Below are 22,161 nucleotides of genomic sequence, written 5' to 3' on the forward strand. Positions count from 1 at the left end.
GAGCACATGATGGTTCAGCAGCTGTGATGTTGGCTTATGTAGTAGGAAAGGTTGAGGGTGTGTAACAGCTGCGAATGAACAGGATTTGTCAATTGTCACATGACAAGAACTGGAATATGTAGTTCAATTCATATTCTAATAATACAATGAGAAATTAATGGATCTGCAAATACATAATCTAATTTCTAGGACAAACTTTCCAAAGTGGTACATTATATTCTCTACATTTACCTTTTACATTTACCATCTTTAAAGGGTTAGCTATATTACCTGATATTGTCCTAAAAGAAGCTATTAACTGATCCCCGTGCTTTTAAAAAAATTAATTTGGTAGAAGTTGTCCCGCTTCACATGTTCTCCAAATTTTACCCAGTTTTATTTATCCTTCATATTCATATCTACAGCATGTTTACTTAAAAAACTATCGTGAATATATAATTAAAGCTCCTACAAGGAATAATACCAGACGTGGCTTTAAAAACCATGGATTGCAGTATAAATCTCCAGGTCTCACCAGAGGCTCATAACTTTTTATTTGAATTTCATTTCCTCATAAACTCCCCCTCAATACCCACACATTATTAACACACACTGCAGGACTTTTATAGAGCATATTAATCAAAGAAGACATATGGAACAGTGTTTATTGCAGGTCTTAACAACACCGTCACAACACAATGAGGTTAACAAAAACACATTTTCTGTAATTTTTTTGTAATGTTCACTTTTGCAGAGTGAACAACACTTGGCTGGAAACCCCCCCCCCAACAAAAACCAAACAAAAAACCCTGTAAAACAAGTGTGTTTCACTACTCTTTTAACATTTAATTCTGTAGTGTCTGAGGTGTTTGTTAATTAAAGTGTTTGGTTGCCACAGCTGTGATAATTTAACAGTACTTTATTTTTAAATTAATAAACACAAATTAAAATATTTATCTAAGTTTGTTGAGTTTTATATTTACATAGTTTACATAGTTTTAGTCTTTAAAAAATATAGGTCCTATAAAGTATTCAGTGACTTCTTTCTCTTCCAAATCTCTGCAAAGCGATATGGAGAGAGGCATTTTTCTTGACCACTTCAACTTTAAATCTAACATTTCTCATTTCCATCCCTGGAGCTGTTATTTTTAAAAAATACTGATCTGTCATAAAAGACTTGAAGACTCTTCAGCATGTTTGCTGCAGAAATTCAGTAAATAGACTCACACTAATAAGGTCACCCTGATTTTCTCTTCTCCACCTCGTACTCTTGTTCTTTAAAACTGTGCAAATGGCTTTACTCCTCCACTTTCCTTCTCCGCCCCCTCTCCCTCTGCTACCTTTCCTCCTCTAACAACAGTGAAGGCTGTAAATGTGCATTAATAAACTAAAGTACGATAGGTTTTGATGCCCATCTGGGATCTGATCTGGTTGGCAGAAGGCACAGGAAGATGCTGCCCTCCATATTTGCTCTGCCAGAGACTGTGTTCTTGGCGGAAAGGCTTGGTTCAAGGACTATTTCAGTGCAGTAATTAATAAAGAGTCTTGTCACAACCTGTGAAGGCTTAGTGGTGATATGATTATATGGTACTCACATCCAGTTACACAACTTCTCAAATTTTAACTTTGAATTTAGTGATATAGTGTTTGAACCGCTCAGTACTTTGTCTACTTTGCTCTTTACCTCTATGTAGTTTGAGGTAGAGTTTACTTAACACTGACCCAAGACCCGATGACCTCATACTAACTTATAGTAATGTGTAATATAGAATGTGAGATTGCCATTTGCACTTAGTCAACCATGAACTCAGACATTAGTTAGTGCAGTTAGTTATTGGATGACTGCTGCCACTGCTACCTAGAAGGCAGGTGCACTGCATGCCATTATATAATACTATTGGACAACAAGAAATGACAAACTTAGTGGGTTTAAATAATTGATTATGTCAAATACTGATGCTAGTTTACAGCTTTTGAATGTTTTAATTATTGTTTTCTCGTCAGATTAAACCGACTGACTACAGGAGATCTATAACTACTATGCTCCAGACAATGATACTTGGCTTCATGGGCCAACAGCATGGATTCGCTCTTTCTCTTGCACTCAGCTGCAGGTCTCACACTGAGATTACCTCCTTCTATCCAACTCACTAGATGACAGTGCTCTGTTGGCAGCAAGCAATTTCTCATTTTTTTGTATTGAGCATCTAAGGCCACAAATACCACTGGACCTCTCAAGGACACATTTATGGCTTTTGCAAAGTGTTTTACATGCTACTTATTTTTCTCTCCCTTTGCTCTCTGTGCACCACATGGTGTGCTTTTGAAGAGCAATTGCCCACTTTAATTAAGTGCATCGATCCATTAACACGAGTGGCATCTTTCTGTTCACCCATTCATAGCTATATCACATGTTTTTTCATCAAAAAGCAACAAATGCTCCGCTTGGAGCCAAGAGCAGTCAAACAGCTGCTACAGACTTCTGCAGTGCATTAATGAACTTGCCATGTCATTTGAAAGCAGCAACTGTTTGAATTTCTTTTTTAGGCTAAGGAGTAATTTTATTATATCACATTCTGAACTGGTTAATAAAACAAAAAGGCTGCAATCGGCCACTTCCAGAAAATTAATCAATTACAAGCTTCACAGGCAGCTTAATGTCATCAAAAATGTAACCAAAACATTTATTTTTTAATTTTTTTAAATCTTGCAACAAGATTGACTGTCTGTTTTTCCAGAATTGATTATGAAGATTTTATGTATTTTATGTTTTAATATCCACTCTTACCATGTCAATGCCTGGTTAATTTCTTCAAATCCAAGGGCTTTTGGAGGAGATAGTTGACACTGTGCTAATCGTCTTATGCTTAAAAGACAGATGTTTCCTATTAAAATCCCCATGGGAAGATGACTGCACATCAAAGTATATGCTTTTAAACACCGGCAAGCCATATAGTGTGATGGACAAGCTACATGTTCTTTCGATCGGTGTAACGTTATTCGTAATGTTCTACAGCGAGCGTGGGGTTGATGTGAAAAGAAAGTATAAATCGTATGTGACTTTGAAGTGGATTTGACATGAGATATATCATAAGCTACTTGGAGTCACTTACCTCTCAGGCTTTGTTGATCCTATTACCCTTGAACCACCTCCCACAATGTTTCAGTCATCCCGCAGTCAAAGGCCTATTAATCAGCAGGCAGTAGTATAGACTTTATGATCCAGTTTGCTCTCGTCAGCTGTTAATTGCGGTGAAATGGATCTTTAACATTAATCTCTCTCAGCATGAGTGCGTGTTTGAACCCAGAAATATTTGAATGCATGACGGGGAGGGAGATGAAACATTTTACATGTTCATCTGTGCGTCTATAAATGCTTGTGTGCATACATGCAAAGTAGCACATTAGAGCAAAAGGTGAGAAAAAAAGTGTCAAAAAAGGTGAAATTACATGTAAAAAATTACTCTCAGGGCATGTTTTATAGTAAGGTTAAGAATAACCAAGCACTTAGGTTTACAATGATCTTTCTAGACTTCTCATAAATATCCATTATTTTTTTCTTTGACAAAAACTTTGTCAACCCCTGCTAGTTATTCTTATTCTTCCTTATTCACTTGCGTAGTAGGTAGTATTATGGTAGGTGCAATACTGCACTGTTTGAGTGCCAGCGGGATAACTATTGGTGCTATTGGTTATGGTGCTATTATGTATATTATACTGTCTATCATTACATATACCAATATTTACATTTTTAAATATAAATGATAGCTTTTATACTTCTTATTATTAAGGGATCCCTACATTGGAAGTCTGTTATACTGAACCCTATTATTTTCAATGCCACGCTGTGCAGAAATACACCTTTATTTCACTAATTTGCAAGCAGAAAATCCTATGAGAACTTCTGATAGCGCTCTACCACAGTAACTCCTACAGTAACTTGCTAAGACACCTCAACAGGGGTCACAAATTATGTTCTAAGACCACTGATGCAATTTTAGAAGAAGAGAAACAAGTGTTCTGCATGTTACTACAGCAGTTTTAAAAAGGCTTTTCTTTTTAGTAACCTATTAAAGCCACCAAAAGTAACTCAGTCGATTGGGCTCATACTAGACGAGTTGGTCAGAAGCTTCTACTCATTGTCCTCCTTTGGCCATACCTTTTTCTCCTCATGGCAACGTCTTAAATTCCTTGTTCTGTTGCGCCTTAGTTCAGTGGACCAAGACTTCCTGTTTTTTCCACATTGTTTTGAAGCTTATTGTTTGAGAAAAGACACAATATTTCAACACCTACTCATTTCTAGATGAATAAATAGGACACGATGTCTGCCGCCCCTTTGAGGCAGACTCATAGCTTCTATACATGGTACATATTGGTGTAAATGGATTGCTTTTGCTGGGGGAGCATGACTGGAGCTATGGCCATATCATGTTGCATTTGAGTAATTGCTCTGTGGTCCTTTACAAGTTGTGCTTTCTTTCTACTAATGGAATTGGATTCTGACATAAGTTTTAATATACTATAATACTACTGGAGCATGACAAATTATCTGAAAACATACACAATATTTTACATTTCTCCATACGCTAAAGCCACAATTTAAAAGTTTAATTCATCTATAAAATATAACAGCTATTAGACATAATGAAGGCTAAGCAATGCAGAAACCTTGGTTAGGGTTTATTATAGATATAGAAAGATAAAACAAAATAAGGCTGCTAGTGTTTTTCTGGCTGGATCAGATTCATAGTAATTAGAAAGGTTATCTATTAGATGAGCTTATGGTATTTAAAACTACCACTCCATAAAGTTGCTGGTTATGTAAAAAAAAAAAAAGAAGCAAAAGAAAAAGAGACAAAGAAAAAGTGAGTGTGACAGTTCAGAGGCATGATAGAGCAGGAATAAAAATGCAAGCTCATTCTGCGTTTCAAAGAAAACCTCCAGTTCAACTCGACTTACTTTCTCTGCTGCCTGCAAGGTGACTTACAACCAAAATAAAACTATTCTTTCTTGAGATTGAGCCACGCTGAACCAAAAGCATCCCAGAAGACAATGTGCTAGATTCTGCTTCTTGTAAAACTACATTGAGGCCAGGCTATTTTTGAAACACAAACCTCAGGCTACAGACCCGTTTTCTGTGCTTAATTTTGATTCTAATTTAGTGAGTATGCTATTTGTCAAGCACGTGATGCATGTGCGTCGCCTTCGTGATGGATACAAGCCATGACTTGAGTAACTGGTGCAAATTACCAGTGCACCTATGGAAGTCAAAGCCATTTCTCTAGATCTGACACTACATCAGTTGGTTGTCCTTGAACCTCATTTGACCATGGCAGATGGAAGTTTGAGCATGTGAACAATAATACCTGTTCATATTAAGCCTGCTCCTTTGTCCCACAGTAACATAGATAAACCCAAATATGAAAATGAGCACAACATTGTTATTGTGCCTTACTTACTTTATTCTACATACTATAAATACGCAGCACATCTACTGTACTGTTGCACACATGACCTAATGGTAGGGGGTGTTAAATAGATGTTCAACTAACCAAAGCAAGATATATCCTGCACTGCCCTGCACTTTATTTGTAAGTATTTCTCCTTACTGTTAGATTTATTCCTGTCAGAGGGGCAGGAATATCTATTGCAGTTTGCTGGAGGTCCAGTGCGGCAGCACTGGTGTCTATAGATCACGGACTATCACGAACCTGGCTGACATTTCACTCTGTCTGTGAGTGGCTGTCCTGATGGAGAGTGAGGTACCAAGCCTCGCTGTATCATCCATCATGCGTCCTTCATTCCCAAATATGCGTTCTTCATCAAGGCCGGGGAGAGGATGAAAGCTGTAAAACATAGTGCCTACCCCCTCCTTTGCAGTCGTCCTCTTAGCCCCATCGTCACTCTTTTTTATTACCTCTAATGAGCCAACAGTTAGCTGGCTCATTAATAATTGCTGGCTGTAATTAGACATTTGTTGTAGTTCTCAAGAGTCTTTTCTCCCTGTCTTTTACACCCGTTCCCATTTTCTACATCAGCAGTGACCTCAGAAAGGTATATTTAGTAAAAATGATATAAAGGATTAAATATGTAGTAAATGGTTTACAGCTTAACTCTATCGAGCTTTGGAATAATTATAATAATGGCGAAAGAGTCTATGTTTAGTTTTCTTGTGAAGAATACAAAGCAAACATGGGACAGGGAGAAAACTGCTAAAAGATGGAGCGAATATTTGAATATTCTCTTGACTGACTCCTTTCTGGCATTGTTTTGTGTTGCTATTTGAATCAGTCTGAGCTACTTATTTATATGAAAAGTTACCGGTATATATAAATATATTTTTTGCTGAGTTGAACTACTGGAGAAAGGTTATCTGAGAGCATCAAAGAGGAGCAAACATGCCGCTGAGTTGTGCAGGACACAATTTATGTGATAACTGATTGTTCCAGGTGTGGAAAATTGAATATATGCTCTGCGTATCTATCTATTAAATATGTGAGGAGACACATACTGTGCCAAGCAAGGGACGTTCTGTACTAACTTTAGAGTTTATGGTCATTGTTTAGGACTCTGGTCTTGCTAAAAGGTTGTTTATTTAGTCTAATAAGCTGGCTTTTTCCACTGTGATTGGAGTCTTGGTGTAACTATTATCAAGTCATAATTCCTCTGTTACAATTATATATATATATATATATATATATATATATATATATATATATATATATATATATATATATATATATATATATATATATATAAAACACCCAGCACGCCCCTGCGGGCAGTTTATCCTTCAAACTCCTGTCCTCTACCAGAGGCCTGGGAGCTTGAGGGTCCTGCGCAGTATCTTAGCTGTTCCCAGGACTGCGCTCTTCTGGACAGAGATCTCCGATGTTGTTCCCGGGATCTGCTGGAGCCACTCGCCTAGCTTGGGAGTCACCGCACTATGTATATATATATATATATATGTATATATATATATATATATATATATATATATATATATATATATATATATATATATATATATATATATATATATATATATATATGAAAGCTCCTTACCATGCATGGAGGGTTTCACCCCAAGTCCAGCACCCCGAGGCTGTACGCTAAGCGGAAGGAAGGGGGGCCGGGGACTGGTGAGTGCCAGCACCACAGTCCAGGATGAGACAAGGAAGGAACATCCAAGAATACATTGGGAAGATGGCCCCAACTGACCGAGTGCTCAGTGAATACCTCAGGCAGCAGAAACCCAAGAAAGAGGAGGGAGACGAGGAACCATCATGGAAGGACAGGCCCCTGCACGGTATGTACCACCGGCAGATAGAGGAGGTGGCTGATATCCAGAAATCCTACCAGTGGCTGGACAAAGCTGGACTGAAAGACAGCACAGAGGCACTAATCATGGCAGCACAAGAACAAGCTCTGAGCACAAGATCCATAGAGGCTGGGGTCTATCACACCAGGCAAGACCCCAGGTGCAGGCTGTGTAAAGATGCCCCAGAGACAATCCAGCACATAACAGCAGGGTGCAAGATGCTAGCAGGCAAGGCATACATGGAACGCCATAACCAAGTGGCCGGCATAGTGTACAGGAACATCTGTGCCGAGTATAACCTGGAAGTCCCGAGGTCAAAATGGGAGATGCCCCCAAGGGTGGTGGAGAATGACCGAGCTAAGATCCTGTGGGACTTCCAGATACAGACGGACAAAATGGTGGTGGCTAACCAACCGGACATAGTGGTGGTAGACAAACAGAAGAAGACGGCCGTAGTGATCGATGTAGCGGTTCCGAATGACAGCAATATCAGGAAGAAGGAACACGAGAAGCTGGAGAAATACCAAGGGCTCAGAGAAGAGCTCGAGAGGATGTGGAGGGTGAAGGTAACGGTGGTCCCCGTGGTAATCGGAGCACTAGGTGCGGTGACTCCCAAGCTAGGCGAGTGGCTCCAGCAGATCCCGGGAATAACATCGGAGATCTCTGTCCAGAAGAGCGCAGTCCTGGGAACAGCTAAGATACTGCGCAGGACCCTCAAGCTCCCAGGCCTCTGGTAGAGGACCCGAGCTTGAAGGATAAACCGCCCGCAGGGGCGTGCTGGGTGTTTTTTTTTATATATATAATTTTAATAATAACAATTATAATTATTAACATTAACAACAACAATCTTAATCATAGTCATAATGTTGCCTAAGTTGGATTTTTGAACTATAATCACACACTGATTGCCATTTGCTGATAGACATATTGCTCCTATACAGAGTCCACTGTTTCCATTAAACCCCACCATAATCAACAGTTCAGGAAAGTCAAACAATTTATGAGTACATTAATAACAATACAGCACACTCTGAAAACATTTTAGTGACTAAAAGTGAAGATGCTTTAGGACATTTAAAAAAAAAATCTAGCTTATATTTAACTTTTCTTTTCCAAGTGACTTCAAACAAAGTATAAAAATATGAGTTAAAAGAATGAGTGAGTGAGAATAAACTCAAATTAATATTTTATGGACCCACCCATGATCTTTAAAGTAGTAAAGTCCATGTACACCTGCATAGTTTTTACTTGGAAGGTTGGTTGTTCTTCAGCATCATAAAGAACTTGCAACAGCTTTCTTTGGCTGTAAGGGCATTGGGTGCCTCGTGTTGATTCTTGTAACCACAGATGTCTATGACGTTCAGGGCTCTGACTCCTTTTCCTTTTTTAGTCTAGCTATATGTTTGGGATTGTTGATTTGTTGCTGGTGTGCAGCACATAGACTAGATGAAGAACATTTTATCTCTACAACACAGTGTTCAGTAACTTATAGGTTATCTTGAAGACTAGTTAAAAACATTAAGTAAGGCCATGTGCTGCTTATATACTTTTTCATGCTGTTTGTTTTTTAATCTTAGAGTTTGGAAGTCATAGTGGATTGCACACTGCTCTGTCAGGATTTCCTCCATATGGTTACAACATATCAAAGTCAATAAATGACAGGTATAATATTAAACAGTCAAAACAAGAGTACAAGATGTTTTTTCAAGATATGTGTGAGGTGTGTATGTACCTTGACATACTAGGTGTTAAAGTACAGTGCATCCACATCAATGTGTGCTGAGGGTCTGTGTACGTGTTTGTACATCTGAGTTTGTATTTATCAATTCATGGATTAGCCCTCTGGATGAGGCTGGCTGAAGTTTACATGCAATACAAAAAGATTTAATATCAGATCATCAGTTGAATGTGAGGGAAAATGAGTCATGAGTTATATGTAAAACCTTGGAATTATTCATAATGTCATTTTTCTGCAAATGGAAGATAATTATGTTGGTCACACATGTCATAGATGAACAGGGTATTACTCCTATTTGTGGTTCAGTGGAGGCAGATGATTAATGGCCTTCTCTTTTGTCATTTTCATTTAATAATAAGTGTGTCAGAGAGAGGCATGACACTGAAATCCATTAGGATAAAAAAATACAATTTATTTGGACTGGTTTGCTTGTAGCTAATCCATCAACAGAGAGAAAATAGGTCAATGATTAAAGCACATGCATTGTGCCTGAAAGAGGACGGATGCATTAGGCCCAGTCCAGACCGAATCAGAAACACAAGGATCTTCACAAGACCCCAGAAATCCTATAGAGACATGCAGAGTCAAGTTATAAAAACTCTCCTTAATGTCACTTGTCCCAAGCATGATTTCATGAAAGCAAATGTGGCCACCCAGTGTGATCTGGGGGGTTGTGCATGGCCTTGCATTTGCTTGCCTACTCAAAATAAATGGGGTGGATATGTTGTCAGAAAGGGGCCTTAAGATTCTGGGATGCTTGCTTCATATATACTGTAGCAGACTGCACGTTTGCCTGCTTTGGCTTGTCCACAACTTAATATTATTCTCCCAACCCCAATCACCTCATTTAAGTGCTGGTCCAGTGCCTGCTAAAAACCTGCCATAACACTGAGTTTGAACATTGAACTGTTCTTGGTCCCCTTATCTTTTCTTTGTGTTATTTTAACACTTTTCCTTTTCAGAGACTAAGGATATATATAACACAACCCCCACTGTTGTTTATTTGTCTGTCTGTTATTTGAGTTATTTTTGTGATCTTAGTGTTCTTTATCTGAGCCTGTCTATTTCTTTCTTATTCTCTTTTATCCTCCTGTACTCTCTCTCCCTGCTCTGCCTGTCAGTATGCATTTTAGTACCGTTATTTAATGCTGTTGCTGTTGCTAATGCCTTTTTATTTGCTTGTGTTTTTGCTGTTGTTGTTGTTTTCTTTTGTTTTTATGTGGTTTCTAACCCCAGTTCATTCTGTTATGGCACACCGCAGTCCAGGATGACGCTGCCCCAGGTACCCAGGAGTACATTATGTTACGGCAGGATTCCATCCACTCTGCGGATATAAGGAGTAAAGGGTCCCCCTTTCGTGCTAAGTGTCACGAAATCTTCTGCTGCCCACTGAAGCAAGTCGCCCACAAAGAGAACGCAGAACCCGAAGGTTTGTTTGCACCCCTCCTTGTTTTGATTTGCTGATGCTCCTCGCTTCTTTCGACCACTCTCATCTCACCCCCTCTTCATATTCTGTCCCTCCAAACGAAGTTTTTTTTCAAAATTTCTGTTCCATTTTTAGAGAGCATCTGGTGCGCTTCTGCATGTGTGTGTTTGTGCACGAAGGCGTGCGTGCAAGTGTGCGTGTTGGGCATATTAGACGACCCAGTGCTGAGGGGATATTCGCTAGCAGAGAACTTGTAGGACGGCGTCTCTCCCTGGGCCTCGTCCAGTTTAGTGCGTGTTTGTGTGAGCGTATGTGTGTCTGCCTGCATACCCGTTATGTTGGACTGAGGAGCATAGCATCTGTAGCTCCTGTCCACCCCTCCCTACCCCAAACCATTAACTCGGTCATTGCCACCCTGAGGCGCATGCACAGACCAAAACAAAGTGCAAAAAGAAAAGGGGTTATAGATTGAGGCAGCTGCTGCCCTAATGAGTTCAATGACTAGGCGATTTCAGTATGTGCTTCCACTTAAACTGGCCCAATAAAGCAAAACAAAACAACACAAGGCTGTGAAGATTATGTTTCATATCCATGACTAAAGAGTGATCTACTCATCCACAGACTGTCAAGTCAGCAAACCCCTCCTCCCTCTCCTTCCTTCCCGTGTTTCCTATGCTTCTGCCTGTGGTTCAGTGGTCTTGGTTTTTGCAGCCTACCATTGCTTCCTTCTTTCTCTCCCTGCCTAACATTATTTTGTTTTACATTTCCTCCATGTTTCATTTTCCTGCTTCAATACTTGCTGTATGCAGCTATGGGGAGAAAATATACCTGCATATAGTACAAGTACGCAGAATTTGTTAAGAGAAGTCCATGTATAAGAAAAATAAAAAACAAAATAAAAACTTTCTGCTCCTAGCATGTCACTGCACCTTGCTCTTTCTGGCATTCAGGTTCTTTGGCTACCTCATTTATCATTCAACCTTCTGTATGGTATTACGATTGTAGAAATTGCTTTCCTTTACAGACATCGTGATTGGTAAGAGATGAACTCTCTCACACATGTTGTCTACAGTGTGCTGGTCTATATTCTGCTGTATTTAAATGTCATGTTTGGCACAGAGTTTCTGGACCTGTCATATTAGTTGACCTGTTGATAACGTTCTCTTTACTCACTGAAGGACTTGCACACACGTTCTTATCCTTGTGAGGAAAGAAAGTGAGGGTGAGAGAGATAAAGTAGTGGTATACTAACAGAGGTCTGGCTGGAGAATTACAGATGTATTATTCAGTTTGTCTGCAGCTCCAGTTGGACGTGACTGAATTTACAAAGGAAGGAGGGGAGACTACAGCTCTTACGTAAGCTGTTCATGAGGATGTCATTTATGCTGATGCATGATGTGAATGGAAACTGTGTTATTAAACTGATCTATGGAACAGGCCGTGTAGACAGATACACAGATTATAAAGAATATGTAATTGTCTCCTGAAAATCTTTGCAAAAGCACAAACTCCCACATTAAGAAACAAAACAAAGATGTTTTATATTTTTTGGTAGAATGGCAACAAATTAGCTTTTACATTCTTTGAAAAGACGGCATTTAATGTAAGTTTATGCGTTCTGAGAAATCTGGGCAAGAAAGTCAGTCCCGTCACACTGTTACCATGGCAACAGCATTTCAACTGCTTTGTGTTGCTTATTAATGATTTTCATGGACTCTAGCTTCTAGAATACTTAGCTCTGTGTCTAACAGACTTTGTAAGTCACAGTGGACTGCAGTCCAGGCTGTTGCAGTTTGTTACATTTTTCCCTCTATGGTTAAACTACATCAGTGACAGTAAATAAAAACTATCACAATAAGTAGTAAAAACAAGACTTCTTTTGTGCCAGCAGGAGTAGATTGTTGAACTGTGAACAGTGACACTTGCTTTGAAGAAGTATGAACAGCAAGATCCATTAATTACCTAGGCTTTAAGAAAGTCAATCCAATTCCTCTGATGCATATCCCAGAACTACACTGAAGTGGCTGAAGTGGGACCAGTATATTAGCTTTACACGTCCAGAGACATGTGTGACATTCTCAGGCCTGTGTGGGTCGCCTGCTGTCAAAGAGTTTGTTCTCTGTATTATCCAAACTCTCCTTGACTCAGTCTGTGTAACCATCTTTTTCTCTTTATACTCAAATCATTGTTTTCTGCTTCTGTTTTTCTCTTTAGCTCTGTTCTGTGTCTCCACAGTAGAAACAAAAGATGGTGCCTGAGGAGCAGATCTGTGTAAATATCCATCCATAATTCAAAGTACTGCAAGACTTTGTCTTTATAGTTTGAGGCTATATGATATATACACAGACAGACAACTTTCTAAGGCAATCTGGGAAGTAAAGTGCTTAAATCATATATATATAGTATTTGCGTGTGACATACTTAATAAGCTGTAGAAGTATTTCCAGCTGAATTATGCTTTCCTGTCCATTTCAGACACAAGATGTTCTTTCACATTGGCTGACTTTAAATTGCAGGAGTTTTAAAATGCTAACTGACGTAGAAATGTGACTGTGTTGCAGAAAGAAATGTCACATGCTGTCACTTTTGAGATACCCATTTCACAAACTTGTCTTTATCATATGTATCCCTGTCTCTTGTTCTCTTTTTCTGTCTCTCACACACATAGACATTTTAGGTGTCACACATATTCGCATTCAAATGCACACGAGGAACTTGAATAAGTTATGGTATAGATGAATAATGTTTTTAAATTGTGGTTATTGGGAGAGTCCTTCTAAATCAATTTTTAGACGAAGTGATGAGGGACAATATCCACAGTCCTTGTTCTCTCAAAAAGCTTAGTCATTGTCAACTTATAGACTTATACCTATACACAACTTTTAGCCAAAGAATTACGTAAGAAAACCTAATTTTTCTAGGATTTTCTCTTTGTGTTTGTGCAAATTGTTTCTTTTTTAATTATAATGGGCACAGAGTCACCCACAAAGAACCTTACACAGAAAGCAAGGCTGCCACTGGTGCCATTCTGTAAAAGCTGTAGCCATGCTGGATACAAAGAGTAACTGCCTGTTTGTAGTCGCAGATTTCCATCCCGTTAGGCCTTTTATTTTCATTCTTTTCACAACAGCTTGATATCTTGAACCAATCACAGCTGTCGCTGAACTTGTAATGCTGACACATTGGGGACCAGGACCTGTGCAACATTTATGCTACTACCTAATGTGTTTCTACTGTACTGACAAATATTTAATCTGCTGCCAAGGAAATGAAAACAGAAATGCCAGAGGAGTAAGTAGTAGCACCATTTATTTCCCACTTATGCATGATGGTGAATCACCACAAAGTTGCAATTACATTTCAGGGGGTTACTTTTGCTGCTGATAATAGCACAGTCTGTTGGGGGATCCCACTGCGGCCTGCACATTACTGCAATATCAACAAGACCAAACATGCAACCATTAGATGCACTCATTCCACAGTAGCAGCTTGTCTAATTTTCTCTCTGTCCTTTGCAGTCTGTCTTTCCGCATAAAGGCAATAATTCCAAGTTGATGCATAAATAGACTATGCATGAATAAATCATGTGTATGATAATGCGATTTGGTACCTGGAGAGCGCAGGGTAGCAGAAAAGCGTCAGTGTCATATCAGCACTGCATGGTCTTCTGCATTTACCTAACCTCTCTGATCATATGTAAGGGGAGAAATTTGTATTTTGAATTTTATGAAAGTCCTACTGTGTACTTTTAGTCTTATGTTTCTCTTATGTGCTTTTAGCCTTATCCAGATGTAAGTACAACTGCTATACAAACTTCAATTTTTTAGTCATTTTGATCAGACAATAAAAAGAGTGCAAATTAAAGCCACTCAAGAGTTGTTATGCAGAGGCCTCCTACTGGTAGGACATGCCTGAAACGCATTTAGTAAGATGCTCCAATCACCTTAATTTGCTCGTTTTGATGTGGAGGAGCAGTGGCTCTACTCTAAACCTCACCCGAATGACCAAGCTCCTTGCCCTCTCTGTAATGGGCCCAAATAGGGTCTGCTTGTGTCATGAACTAAATATGACATCATCACAGCCCCGTCATAAATTATAATGGTATCGAGGGTACACCAGAGTTGTTACAGTTTTCTCCTAAATGATAGGCAATAAAACCAAACCTCTACATCAGCAGTGGTATACCAATAAAAGACGTGAAACGAAGGAAACGAACACATCATGAACACATCTCTTCTTCATCTTATCTTTTCTACTTGCAGTAGGATTTCCCTCTGTATAATCTGAACATTTATGAGATTCTGCATTGACATTATTAGAATTTTATTTTTAAAAACTTACATGATTGTGGTCACCAAGCTAGCTGTGTCATGTGTACAACGTTACAAAAATCGAGAAGTTCATGACAAGCCGAAATACGCCTAAGCAGAGCTTGCACCAGCATATGTGATGTTACTTTTGGCATATGCCACCATAACGGTGGGTATAATGGGCCCGCAGTCAAGCCACCCACTTCATGCCTTGTGTTGCATACAAACAGTGATATCATCACAGTTGTGTACCAGAGGGATTAATAATGTTTCTCTGATTCTGATTCAGAATGATAGGTATTGCCACTTACAGAGGTGGCAAAAGTACAGACTTTCTTTTCTTAACTACAAGTACAGATATTATTGTTAAAATATACTCCAGTAATAGAGGAAACTTCTTTACTCAAGTTAAAGTAAAAAAGTACCAGCTCTGAAATGTACTCAAAGTAAGAAAGAAAAAAGTAGCCCCTAGTAACCGTTTTTGAACCTTGTGCTATATCCATTGTTGCCTGCTTATCGGTTTAAAAGCGAAGCATCCACCCTTCTCTTGTCGGCTGGGTGAATTGTTTATGAATTGTTTATTGGCATTTACTAATCCTAAAGTGGGTGCAGTCATTGTCTCAGTATCAAGTCAGTTAAAACTTCCATCCATCCATCTTCTTCCACTTAACCGAGGCCGGGTCGCGGGGGCAGCAGCCTAAGCATAGAAGCCCAGACCTCCCTCTCCCCAGCCACCTCCTCCAGCTTATCCGGGGGAACACCAAGGCGTTCCCAGGCCAGCCGAAAGATATAATCTCTCCAGCGTGTCTTGGGTCTGCCCCGGGGCCTCCTCCCGGTGGGACATGCCCCGAACACTTCGCCCAGGACACATCCTTGTCAAATGCCCGAACCACCTCAGCTGGCTCCTTTCGATGTGGAGCAGCAGCAGCTCTACTCTGAGCCCCTCCTGGATGGCCGAACTTCTCACCCTATCTCTAAGGGAGAGGCCAGCCACCCTTCGGAGGAAGCTCATTTCTGCCGCTTGTATCCGCGATCTCGTTCTTTCGGTCACTACCCACAGCTCGTGGCCATAGGTGAGGGTAGGGACGTAGATCGACCGGTAAATTGAGAGCTTCGCTTTTACACCCAGCTCCCTCTTCACCACGACGGACCGGTGCAGCGTCCGCATCACTGCAGCCGCAGCATCAATCCGTCTGTCGATCTCCGGCTCCCTTCTCCCATCACTCGCGAACAAGACCCCGAGATACTTGAACTCCTCCACTTGGGGCAGGAACTCATCCCCGACCCGGAGTGGGCACTCCACTCTTTTCCGGCTGGGAGACTTGAATGCTCACGTGGGTAACGACAGTGAGACCATGTGCTATATTAATGTAATAATAAAATATTATTAGTGTATGAGAATACAAATATTATTCTAATCTAAATTCGGATTCTAATCTGTTATGTAGGTCACATGCAGTAAAAGGTAATTTAAAAAAAAAAAACTTTTTTCTTTTGCCTCCACACCTAAACAGTAAAATGAGAACAGCCAGGGTTTCAGCAGATTGGGGGAATGCTAGGATCTGTGTAGTGGCTCAGCATAGGGAAAAGAATTACAATTCACAGTCATTTCTAATGTGAGCCTCACTAGGTTTTCTTAGTGCACAGGATCAGCTGAACGGCTGCTCTTTGTGGATTTACACAACTGAATTTAACAAGATGTACGCAGATGTTTCAGTGCCATCATGGCTGATTTCCATCCTCTACACTGACAGTATGGTCTTTATACTATCTTTATACTAGACCATAAACAGCTGGTATAAAGTTGAAATTCAGCGAATTAATCTAAGCACTCTCATCTTAAATGCAAATTCATCTCCACTACACTTGATATAACCTAAATGTGACTCTGAGAACCACAGCCACTGTGCACCAGTCACACACAGTGCTTTAAAGCAAGCAAACCTGTTTATTCTGCACAAATCTAACCAGAATTTTCATGCAACATTTAAAAAACATTTAGTATACTTAGTTTAATTTGCAGGATGTCTCACAAAATGAAAATATATAATATATTAGACCACATCATACATAGATAGATACATCTGAGCAAAATGATGACATTACATGCAAGCTTTGAATTTGCAGTTTATCAAGTGTCCCTGAGTGATCCTTATCTTTAAATAAAACCTCTCTTCTTCCTCTCCTGTCCCGTCTGTCTCCCAGCGTCTTTCTCCATCTCTGAGTGAAGTTCTCTTTCTTTTCTCTCCCTAGAAAATACAGTAGCTGGACTTTTAGCTAGCAACACACTGTGTGACAAACTGCACAAACAGCTTATGTGTTTGCTGATGTTTGTTGAGCTGATAGAACTGTTGAATATAAAATTACCTGACACTTTAAAAAAATGTTGCTCACTTGATATTTCCTCTCCTTCTGTAGAGCTAGCTAGATGCTGAAGTACCGCAAACACAACTTACGGGCACCTCTACTCCTTCCTGCCCACTTTAACGCTATAAATGATACTGTTCAACCAAAAGTAACGGGCCTGTTCTGAAAATGTAAGGAGTAGAAAGTACAGATATTTGTTTTAAAATGTAGGAAGTAAAAGTAAAAAGTTGCCAGAAAAATATATACTCAAGTAAAGTACCGATACTTAAAAATTCTACTAAGTACAGTAGTACTTCCCATTCTGGCCACTTAGACAAAACCTCCACATCACCTGTGGTATACGAGGAGAAGTCAAAACCAAAGTGTGCTTTCAAGGTCAGTTTGAGGACTTCAGCATCACCTAAATATTATAATTAAACTTTCTAGTGAGAGAAAATTTGTGCCTTAGAATAAATTTCTACTTTTTCCAGGACAAATGCAATTACCTTTCTCTTTGCAATTATCTGATGAATATTTCTCACTTTGTAAGTCTGATAAAACTTTTATTCTACGTGGATAAAATAGTTACATTCGTCTTTCTATGAGTCCAGAGAGGTGTCATTGGGGTTTCAACCACATATGCTGGTATAGATTGACTAGTAAATTAACAGCCTATGTTTCACACTCAGCTCTATCTTCACCACAGCAGACTGGTACAGTGACGCCACACCAATCTACATGCGACCCTCAAACATGAACAAGACCCAGAGATACTTAAATTCCACCATTTGGGGCAGCAACTCACTCCTAACCCATAGCTGGTGCTCCACACTTTTTTTGGGCTGAGAACCATGGCCTTAGACTTAAATCTTACAGACATACAAACCTAGAAATAAAATGGTCACATTTATGTTTTTACTCTCCAAATGGGTTTCAAAGTCATATACGTAAAAATAGTACGTATGTTCATGGAAATGTTTCTCTGATTTTGGCAGAAATATTAATGTAGCATTAATTTCTGGCACCTTTGAAGCTTAAGCTGAAAGCATAAACAATCAGCAGGAGCGGGAGTTCATTGCAACATTAACAAGAAATTACTCAGGAGACCAATGCAGAAAAGTCAAGTTGCCAGGCTTATTACATTCCATCATTGTCTATTTAATTAACATTTCTCTCTCCCCTGCACGCCTCAGTTTCTCTCCTCATGGCAATATCCACACAGAGTGAAATAAGACAGCAAATAACCGGGGCCATTCTGTTTAGAGATACAGTAAATTGCTTTGACATGAGTGGATATACAGTTCAGTACACAGTTTAAATATACATCATGTCATATAGTTAATCAAAATTTGTGCTGTGCATGCAACGGGAGGAGATGCATGTCACCCACAACCTCCCTTACAAACAGAAACTCTATTAAATAAATTAGAAACGTCTAAGGCTAGATTTAAATCAAACAGAGTATGTGATAACTATAGGGCACACATCAAATGGAACACTGTACATTATATGTACAGTAGCATTTCAGCAAAGCTGCTCCCTGTTGATTGCAGAGAATTCTAACAGAGACTCGAAGAAAAAGTGGATAAGAGCAACATACTTTTGTGAGAAAAGGCTTTATTTTAGTCAGTATATGATATTTTTTTTCATATTGTGTAAATTAAAGTGAGGTTTGGCAAATAAAAGATGCTAAATCGTAATTAATTGACAAATACTAGTTGTTTATTTCATGCAGTCCAAGGACAGCAGAAACGGTCTGTTTTAATTTCTCACGTCTGTTTATTGCCCGGCACACATTAGTCGGTCTAATGAAGTCAGTAGTTCCCATCACTGCCTGACTTCTTCACCCAGCTTGACACTAATATCCCAGCTTATGTCATTAATGGACTTTGTTTTATTCACTAAAGTTCATGTTTGACTACAATCTGAGTCTAAACCACACACTAGAGGAGTCACGTTAAAGTAACTGTGACACAAGCAGTGTGTACATCTTTCTCAGAGTAAACAAGCATTAAGCTATTTAATGGGGGCAATGAGGCACGCTGCTGAGTCAGCACCACATTAATGAGAAGCGAGCAAATTAGCTTCTGACAGCTGCCAGGATGGAGATTACAGATATACACAAATTAGTGTCACTTATTGGAGAGAAGGAGAAGATGTTCAGTGGATGTAATATATTAACAGTTCAAAAACATTCTGTTTTTAAGTAGTATAACAGGCTGCTTCTGTGATGCTGTTGTGACCTTATCTACAACTACAACTGAAAAACTGTGCCTCTATACGACACAAGTTCATTCTCTTCCTTCTTGTATTGGTAAACATTGCACTTTATACAGATCATCGCTTCTTCAGTTTACAGTGCCTTGCTATGCTAATAATATATATTTAAAAACTGGCAGTTGGTGATTTGTGAATTAAAAAATAAGTTGCTCTTGCCAAAACAAACAGTGCAGGGGTCGATTTTCTTAATGCGCCTTAAATTGTTTTCCTTTTCCTTTTTTTTTTTTTTTTTAGATAATTATGAGAAAATAAGCTATAACAGTTTGAGAGCCTTGCATCTTTGAAAGCGTTGTTGTTATTGATAGCAGCTGAGACTAAATTTAAATCCCACATTGGAATCTGAAGCAAAATACTCAAATGGACAATACATATATTCTAAATGGAGCCTGGATGGAAATCGTGTTTTTTTGTTCTTTTTTTTTTGCTTTTATTTTACAATTTTTCTGCCACTACATAATAACCTCAAACAATACCAGTCAAAATCAATACACTGCACACTATACTGTATTTGGTCCTCTGCCAGCACTGCAGCATGGCACTGCTAGTTATTCAACAGCTTGTTCCCCTTGCCAAGTCATAGCACAGGCATTCACTGGTAGAGACTGCCCAACCGTCCTTATTGTGTCCATTTTTTCTTTGTGTTTACTCTTAGAGCTAAAACAAAAGTTAAATTACCCGTATCCTCCTAGATGTGAGACAAAAAACAAAAAATTAGTGTTTAAACCTTCTCCTTTTACCTACAGTTGTAGCTTTTCTTTTTGCACCCACAGTAACAAGTTCACTAATTTTCTGTGGTGTTATTTAGCCCTCATTGACTCTGGCTTCAGCAAGTTTTTCTACATTCTATTATTGGTATGTAGAAATTATATACAGTAAATTATAAACGTTAGCTGTAGTTTTATATATAGTTAGTTACTGTTGTAACTGCAAAACAAAAACAAATTACACTCATAACATGAGTACATTAGTACTACAATCGCAACTTAAATCACATCTGCACCATGATCGCTTGAGAGGGATAAGGAGAGAAAGCGGATGTGTTGAGGGTGACCCCATGCTGTGGGATGTCATTATTTTCTTGGTAATAGAGCATATCTCCATGCCATCACGGGAAAGAATGCCAGGCTGCAGTATTCATGTGACAGTAACATGCATTAACCTGCCTCCAGATTTAATTGCTCATTAACTGAATGTGCCAGATTGTCCAGATTGTTCCAACCCCTTTTAACCTTTGATTTCAAGTGTCTGATAACCAAATGTGCTTTTTTTAAGCATGTTATTTAATATTATGTTTATATGCTTAAAAATATGCATATAAACATATATGTTTTAAAGGTCTAGTATTAGACAGGTTTTACTGCTGAGTTCAGACACTCAGCTGAATACTGAATAATAACTAAATAAACTGAGGTTGGATGCTTTTTCTTTCTGAAGGATCTGATCGGTATTTACAGAGTGAAATCATTTTAAAATATATTTATCAGAAATCATCAGTTGTGGCAAACTGATGACTGTCAAAAAAAGTGTGATTACCATTAAAGACACTAAAAGCTCCTAAGACCTTCTGATCTAATCTAATCTGCAGAAGCACTACACTACAAGTGCTGAAACATTGCAACAGCTGAGACTGAAAGAACAATAGACAAGTAGAGACGGTTGGAGGGTCATCTTGGGAGCTGGCGGGGTTATGTAAAACCCTTGAGTGTTTACTCTCAGGGGTACCAAGTAATGTGCCAGCTTGCCATCCAAGGCTAATATTGGGTAAGATTCATACAGACACCCAATTGTTCCCATCATGTCGCCTGCCATCCCCCTAAGATGACTTGGCAATTCCGTTGAGGCAGACAAAACCAGATTAAGGACTAGAAAAGTTTTGCTGTCCTTCACATACAGAGGGTGTACTATGTGTAGTGATATTGCCAAATGTTGCAGAAAAGTTGGTGCTGTAAGCTGACGTTTAAGAACATTTAATCAAAAGGGATTATAGGGAACTGAGACTTAAGCATTTAATGCAACCCCCATTTCACAATTTCTTTTGTTGTATTTTGGGGTGCTGCACAAATCTGAGACAGGTTGTTTGTTTACCTTCTTTTCAGTGGAGTTTATGTCTGGAAAGTGTTTAGAGCATTCCACAGTTGACATTTTAATTCCAAGTCAGCACAGTGTAGATATGACTATCTCCTCCAGAGTTTTGAGGAACCAGCTGTAGTTTAAAAAAAAAAGGCTTAAATTGTCAAATCATCGATTTAATCATGATACTGCATCAAACCGGGTGTTCACATTGGTATCCTAGACTTGTAGATATCTATAGATTTAGTGGTTGCATGCAACTTCAGGTTTAAGATGTTCAGTGCTTCTTAATTATGTGGTGTGTCTTTATAAAATAAACTCAGAAATGTAGGTAACTTGAAGGCCTTGCTATACAAACCAGTAGCCTTCAACATGTTTCAGCAGAGTGTAGTGCTCCTATGTCATTCAAGCTTGTCACCCCCCCCCCCCCCCCATTGCTCCTACATACAAGCACATAACCTCTGTCAGGTATCTTACATCAGTATGCTGTGAAGTCATTATTGAAGCCTGAAATCTAATTTTCCAGTAGGCATGTAAGTCACCAAGAGGGACAGGTCAGTGCATTGGACTGAATAAACAGCAGCACAGAGATGTTGAATCTCTTTGGATGTGCTTAACCTCAGCTGTCAAATGCTGATCAAATAATGCAGGATTCAGATGTGCATGCAAATACATATGTGCAGACATCAAA

At 39.1% G+C, this 22,161-nt stretch overlaps 1 protein-coding gene across 2 annotated transcripts in view; it reads left to right on the forward strand.

The window, feature by feature from the left end:
- Window positions 1–22,161, forward strand: part of fgf13a (fibroblast growth factor 13a) — a 99,104-nt gene that overhangs the window by 39,904 nt on the left and 37,039 nt on the right. Inside the window, exon 3 of one of the 2 annotated variants that reach the window (XM_026144991.2) lies at window positions 10,300–10,467. The exons of the other annotated variant lie outside the window; for it this stretch is intronic. Coding sequence (XP_026000776.1) covers window positions 10,300–10,467 — 168 coding nt within the window. The remainder of the gene's footprint in view (window positions 1–10,299; window positions 10,468–22,161) is intronic. 2 annotated transcript variants of the gene reach the window in all.

This window comes from Astatotilapia calliptera, chromosome 2 (assembly GCF_964374335.1).
Source record: "Astatotilapia calliptera chromosome 2, fAstCal68.1, whole genome shotgun sequence".
Taxonomy (NCBI): Eukaryota; Metazoa; Chordata; class Actinopteri; order Cichliformes; family Cichlidae; genus Astatotilapia; species Astatotilapia calliptera.